This window comes from Chaetodon auriga, chromosome 19, assembly GCF_051107435.1.
Source record: "Chaetodon auriga isolate fChaAug3 chromosome 19, fChaAug3.hap1, whole genome shotgun sequence".
Taxonomy (NCBI): domain Eukaryota; kingdom Metazoa; phylum Chordata; class Actinopteri; order Chaetodontiformes; family Chaetodontidae; genus Chaetodon; species Chaetodon auriga.
The window spans coordinates 19,606,222-19,613,292 of NC_135092.1; the positions used below are offsets into that span (position 1 = coordinate 19,606,222).

The window sequence follows — 7,071 nt, forward strand, 5'->3', positions numbered from 1 at the left end:
GATCACTGATATACGGAACATTTTAGCATATGAGTCAAGTTTGCATTGAAAAACAAGAAGTGGAAGCAGCAGATGAACGAGTTAGAGACAAGGAAAGACACGCAGGAGTGAAATTTAAACATGAGATTTAAATGTATGTACGCTTTTTGAGTTCGATCTGCATCAAAAACACTTTACTGCTTATATGAAAAAAACATTATTTAAATATTTTCAACACGGAGCATCTTACGTATTCACAAAGAAACTCACACATCCTGATTCAGTAACTTATACACACACAGTGACGCCCAGAGGCTGCTGGGATGTGCTCTGTGTGTGTGTGTGTGTGTGTGTGTGTGTGTGTGTGTGTGTGTGTTTGCCCATGTTAGTTTAGCACATAACCAAATACGATTTCCTTATTTGTCTGTATCTTATAATTTTACCAAAATGACTTGCTTCAGTGACGTCACCATTCGTGACATTCAAGGTGACTGCGGTTTTTTAAGTTCAACCCAGGGAGAGGGTTTCAGACACATGAGTTACTGCCATCAGTACGCAGTAACTTAAAGTTGAGTAGTCTACAAGAGGCATCAGCAATTAGGTTCAACAATGGGTCATTTTTCAGTATCGTTTATTGTACAGCCACAGTGGAAACTCCCATATGTTTTCAATCTTTATTTAGAATAAAGTTCTGGTTGTGTCTGAGGGCAGGCGTCACTTTATTCTTTCTTCTTTTACTAGTAAGTGAGAGCTAACAGAGTTAGCAGAGCTTATGCTAATATTCATTTTGCAAAAAAATGACTCATGCATGCAAATATATGCTTGGTGTTGCTCTTTCTGACTAAAGATGCAATTCATCTTTTGTCAACACATGATAAATAGCTGCTGTAGAGTGCTTTGCATTTATATAAATAAATAAAAAATCAATCAACCAACCAATCACCAGCATGACATTTTGGCCATATGTCCACCCATTTCTGTTTGCACGACAGGTATCTGCTGTGGTCAAACAGCTGCTGAATTAAACCGTGAATGGTTTCATCTAAATGGAGTGAATTTTATTAATGTGTGTAATCATCTGCCAAGTTTATTAAATTCAATTTCAGGACCTGTTTAAATAACCTTGTGCAGAACGAGGCACATAGATGTCATGAGGTTGTATTTATTAAGATTTATATTTATATTGTTATCTCCAGTAGATTTATAGAAGTCAAGCTAAGGCTTAAGTGCAAACTCTGAAAAGGACACTTCATCTTGTTGGCCGTTATTTGCCAACCAATGGCCATCAGTATGCCATCCTGGCCGGGTTTTAGTGGACTGGGCCATAAACAATGTGGAAATACTATCAGGCAGCCAAATTTCCAATTGAACTGCTGCAAACTGTTACATCATGAAGATAATCTCTTTTCAGTGTCGGGCTGCAGCTCCTGACTTGGTGGATTCAGGACAAGTCTAAGGGGTTAAAATAATTAACAGTAAAGAAAGCAGAAAAAAAAAAAAACATCAGCTGCACCAAAATATGTTTTTTTTTTTTCTCTTTTGAATTGATCAATAACTCTGACCATAACTTGTGAACATATGGGATTGCTGACCAGGGGTCAAGCACACATTGCTTGGTTTTAAGGGGTGAAAGGCCGCGGTGGTTGAGTCTAGGATGTTTATGTTCTGGGGAGAATAACCATCCAATGCTTTTCTCCATTTTGCAGGGGTTTTAGGAAGTCCTACTGATCATTTCGCTTGAATCCCTCAAGTTCTGACATACAGAAGCTGCTGAAACAGGTAAGCGTTGCTGAAGGATGAGACATTCTAAGGATGACACCTTATTGCAAAGTGTCTCTCATAAAAGGGACGAAACGTCAGCGGGGCTGGATGCTGCGTCTGTCTGACACCTTGTGGTCAGAATACGAGACAAACTGTAATATGGTGCAGGTGCAAACCTAAAAACGACAAAAAAAGAGTCGGTTTTAAAGTTTCACACCAAACTCTGCGCATTAGCCTCCGTCAGCTAGCTACTCACCTGTGCAGGGAGCAGAAGGTGAGCGCCTACAAGTTCCGGTGATGTGCAAGTTGAAAATAATGTCACACAGCAGCTACATCAGCAGGGAAAGGGCATTTTTTTTACACATGAAACGCATCCCAAATTTATCTTTTCGTCCTCTGCTCCACCTTTCAGTCGCTCATCTGAAGGAATAAGTTCTCTCTCCGCAGGAGCAGGACAGTCAATGCGCATGCGCAGACAGCTGTCACCGTGCTCCGTCAGGTGCTGAATAGTCCTTAATAAAATATTGATGATGCCTTTTCTTCTATTGAATCGATTCCACAGCGTGAAGACTGCATTTTCTTTGACTCTATTATCTCTGAAGCATCTTCCTCACAGCTTTCTGCAGGATTCTCTCCAAAAAAAAAGAAAGGTTTTGATCAATTATAGCTTATTATCAACGATTATGTATTTCTTTAAAACACGTTTTATGTCTTAAAAGAACTCCTGCTGAATGTCTACTGTTAAAAGTTAATCAAAGATCAGTAAAAATGGTGTGATGTTTTCAATAATTTGACCTAAATCCACCTTTTCTTCACAGATTCTGTGAGTTTTCTAAAGCCAAACTACACTGCATTAATTGTTTAAATGTTGTTAATGGGTTGAACTATACAAGTCCACTGTTTTATTTACAGAGACTAATGACATGAAGAAGTTGGTCACTTTAATCCTGCAGGAAGATCCAGAGCCCGAGCAGAGCTGTTTTAATGGCGCTGAAGGTTTAAAAAGTAAGTGAATGCTTTTGTTTGCACAGACCCGCAAAACTCGAGTTGATTTTGGGTAAATCAGAGCAGCACCAGCAGGAAATTGCATGCTCCTCAGAGTTGAGTCTTTGGCCAGGCTTCATTTGTATTCAGCGGCTTGTAAGCTACACAGCGACATCATGTGGACGCAGTGCAGAAATACATTTTGCACTGCACACAAGTCCAGCAAAGACGAATCTGTTTATGCAGTTTGACTGCAAAAAGAGCACATTTCATAACTTATTTAAGAACTCGTTTTCTTTACAGATAATATGAAACCATACATGTTTTTATTTAAGTATTTGAATGTGTATGTGTCTGTGAAAAGGGACCCGTTAAACCAGAATCTGCTGTGTGTAGCTCTCACCTGGTGGTCTGCAAAACTGACCTTTGCAGCTACATTTGTATCATTAACCTGAACCAGCTTTGGATGGTGTGTGATTAACCGTCCTGCAGTAGTCCAGCCTTGTGCTGGCGGCTATTATCATGCCTGGTATCTTGTTAAGTTCAAAGTTCAACTTGAGCTTTCTGTTGTGAAACTTTTAGTATAAGCTTGTGTTGTAAGTGGAGCAGCTCTGAACTGATGTCCTTTCACCTTCCTGTGTTTGTGCCACAGACAGAGACAGCCGTAAAGTAATTACATGCATGCAGAGACACACTGACACAGAGACAGCATGCTGCTCCCTCTGCCTCAAATACTGTTTTATCAGCACATGTAAAATCAAAGGTGTCATGTGAAGTCAGGTCGGGTAGGCAAGGACAGTGAGCCCCGTGATTTGAACTTTACTCTTCTTCAGGATCATGCAGGGAACGAATGTTTCAGTAGTGTTTGCAGGCATACTGAGAACAAGCTGTGCATCATTTTTCTGAGTGGAAGAAGTGATTGAAGGGAAAATGTATGTGAAGTGAAGGTATGTTAAAAACTAGGAAAGGTAAAACTCATTGACTTCTTGGCACTCATAGCACTGAGTAAATGAAATAATCCACCAAATATCTGGGAAGCTTGGAGCATCTGCTGATGCACTGTCAGGAAACAGGAATTAGGCTAAGTGGTTTTGGAATAATGATGCAACATAAACACAATTAAACAATTATGACGACTCATAGTGCTGTTTCACCTGTTGCATCACACAATTTTGACTTACTAAAGCGATTTGGTCCGATCCAAACTTTGCTCACAGCTTTACAGTGCAGGCTGATAAAAACACAGGATCGAATCAGGCATTGTTACTTTAAAACAAAACAAATGTTCACTATCTCTGCACTTTAAACCCTCAGTGACAGAAGCAATCGAACCAACCCCTCGCTGCCAGAAAGGACGCTGTCCATTGGTTAGAGGAGTTGCACACCCCCGTCCCTTCCCCTTTCTCAGCTCTGGAGTTCACTTTTTAACTTTGGGGCTCGGCTCACCTGTTTCACTTAAGGCATTAGGTCCCAGTCCCACACCTGACAGCAAAATGTCTGACAAAGGCGCCTTCGATACCAACGTGCTGACCCTCACCAGGTTTGTTCTGGAGGAGGGCAGGAGGGCCCATGGAACAGGTGAGCTGACAAACCTGCTCAACTCCATCTGCACGGCTGTGAAAGCCATCTCGACCGCTGTCAGGAAGGCTGGGATCGCTAACCTGTGAGTGCTGTTTCTTTTTTAAATGGTGGGAGTGAAAGGAGGAAACATGCATGCAGCAAGTTTCGATTTCTAGTCTTCTCAGCTGCATTGGGTTTAATCTCTCTCATTTAAATGTGTTTGGAATATGAGTCGATTTGTGGGTTTAGTGTCCGTTTTACCTACATGCAACTTGACTTCAGGATCGGTAAGCAGCTCTTACTTTGGTCCCCGGCCAAAGGTAAACTCTGCACATGCTCTGTGCAATCTCTGTAGGGCAAAGGTCAAGAAGATAATGGGCTTTTCAGAAAGTTCTCCCTGGTTTAACAACAATGATAACAAACATATTGTGAAAAGAATGAAAGAGGCACTCATTGCACTTTACTTGCATTAGAATATGTGGCTTTTATTGAGGCTTGATCTCCTCAGTCTGCTCCTCTTTCCTCTCCTGGAAGATACGGCATTGCTGGCAGCACCAACGTGACGGGGGACCAGGTGAAGAAGCTGGACGTCCTGTCCAATGACCTGGTCATCAACATGATCAAGTCCTCCTTCTCCTCCTGCGTGCTGGTGTCAGAGGAAGACGAGAAGGCCATCATCGTGGAAGCAGACAAACAGGTGCGCACAGCTGCACAGTGTGTGCATGCATGTATTATGTCTTGTGTTATTGTGACAGCGATAAAATGATTTGTTCTCACAGGGAAAATACATCGTGTGCTTCGACCCACTGGATGGCTCCTCGAACATCGACTGTCTCGTCTCCATTGGAACAATTTTCGCCATCTACAAAAAGGTTAGTAAGGATGATTCAGCAAGCTGATTTGAAACACTGAAGTTAGTCTCATCCAAGTGTTTTTTCAGTTATATTTTATAAAGACGATTCCCTGAGTTTGTATTTTTTCAAAAAAAACTCTCCAGAGTTTTATAAATCAGCATCCAGAACTGTGTAACTAAGTGCATTTACTCAGGTCCTGTACTGAAGTATGATGTTGAAGTACAGTAGATATTGTACTTTTTACTTTGCATTTATCTATTTATTAGTTGCTGATGACAGTAATCATCATGATAATGTCTAATGATATAACCCTCACAGGGGCCACCTTTACTTTGGATATTTTGCTGATAATATTTAACATTGTGGAACTTTTACTCAAGGAAAAGATCTGAATCCTGCCAATCCATACAGGGACTTTAATTCTTGTAAATTTTAAAGGGCTCCTGGAGAGATAAAGAAAAGCAGCACAATGACGTGACATCAGTTAATGTCTTCATTTAAGATGAGATATTGGCTTTTTCAATATTCACATTCAGGCCCTGAATCCATAAAAACAAGTCATATATTTACAATATCCCCCTGTACTGATTCTTCATCAGAAAGGACTAACGTCAGTGTGAACAGTCGCACTGGATTCACAGTGTCTCTGTCTGTTTTTGTGATGTGATGCTGCGTAGACTACAGATACTGGGCCAGCTGAGAAGGACGCTCTGCAGCCAGGAAGAAACATCGTGGCAGCCGGTTATGCTCTGTATGGCAGTGCCACCATGATGGTCCTCTCCACCGGTCAAGGAGTCAACTGCTTCATGCTTGACCCCGTAAGGCCGAGGCTTACGCTATACTCATGCAGTATATATCCAACAGTACAGCGTCCTCTTTGCTCATTATTTCAGTTTTTTTAATGTGTTATCAGACAGTTTTCTGATATGTTTCTCATCTGTTCCTCGCTTTTCTTTTCCAGGCGATCGGTGAGTTCATCTTGGTTGATAAAGATGTGAAGATTAAGAAAAAGGGAAAAATCTACAGTTTGAATGAAGGATATGCACAGCATTTTTATCCAGATGTGACCGAATACCTACAAAAGAAGAAGTACCCAGAGGTAAAATGAGAGTACAGTCACTGTTTTTGAACATTATTACATTGTAAAGGTCTAATGTGGAATTATGTTGTGTATATTAACGGAGTCTGATAATTGAAGTGACATACCGACTCATAAATTCATAGAATAAATCTTTACATATTTGTTTTTCCAGGATGGCTCTGCTCCATATGGCAGTCGATATGTTGGTTCAATGGTAGCTGATGTTCATCGTACTTTGGTGTATGGAGGGATCTTTTTATATCCTGCTAACGTCAAGAGTCCGAAGGGGAAGGTGAGCACAAGGGTTTATACAAATGGTCCGAAAACTGTTTGAAGATGGATTAATTTCAGTCAAATTCAGCCAAATCCACACGTATTCTCTCATGAAGTCACACCTACGTCTGCTTCTTGCTTTCCAGCTGAGGCTGTTGTATGAATGCAACCCCATGGCCTTCATCATGGAGCAGGCAGGAGGCATGGCCACCACAGGAGCCATGAACGTCCTGGACATCCAGCCCACCACCATCCACCAGCGAGTTCCCGTGGTCCTGGGATCCCCTGATGACGTGCAGGAGTATCTTTCCATCTGGAAAAAGCACAACAAATGAGGTATTAACTCTATCGACCGTGCACCGGACTGCGTGAAATTGGCACCAATTAGCACTGTGTGTGGGATAATATGTGATTGTGTTTTTCTTTTCAACCTAAAGGAGGGCTAACCGCACAATCAAGAGGCTCAATCAGGACATTCACCGTTAAGTGCTTTCAGCTCTCTCCTGCAGCTGCGCTGATGAAGGAACCAGGAGCCTCACTGGGTCTACGTCTGCCTCACACACTGCTCAGTCCGTCGTG

At 41.6% G+C, this 7,071-nt stretch overlaps 1 protein-coding gene across 1 annotated transcript; it reads left to right on the forward strand.

The window, feature by feature from the left end:
- The first annotated feature begins 4,217 nt into the window (after nt 1-4,217).
- Nucleotides 4,218-6,827, forward strand: fbp1b (fructose-1,6-bisphosphatase 1b). The gene is made up of 7 exons (XM_076758297.1): nt 4,218-4,387; nt 4,819-4,981; nt 5,064-5,156; nt 5,816-5,956; nt 6,100-6,237; nt 6,392-6,511; nt 6,639-6,827. Exons 1-7 carry the CDS (start codon nt 4,218-4,220, stop codon nt 6,825-6,827), a joined length of 1,014 nt encoding a protein of 337 aa, XP_076614412.1.
- The last annotated feature ends 244 nt before the right edge of the window (nt 6,828-7,071 follow it).

Excerpts from the sequence above, each read along its gene's own strand:
- fbp1b (XM_076758297.1), top strand. The coding sequence starts at position 4,218 with ATGTCTGACAAAGGCGCCTTCGATACCAACGTGCTGACCCTCACCAGG. Across the intron at positions 5,157-5,815 it reads TTTTCGCCATCTACAAAAAG|ACTACAGATACTGGGCCAGC; the intron begins GTTAGTAAGGAT and ends GATGCTGCGTAG. Across the intron at positions 6,512-6,638 it reads TCAAGAGTCCGAAGGGGAAG|CTGAGGCTGTTGTATGAATG; the intron begins GTGAGCACAAGG and ends CTTGCTTTCCAG.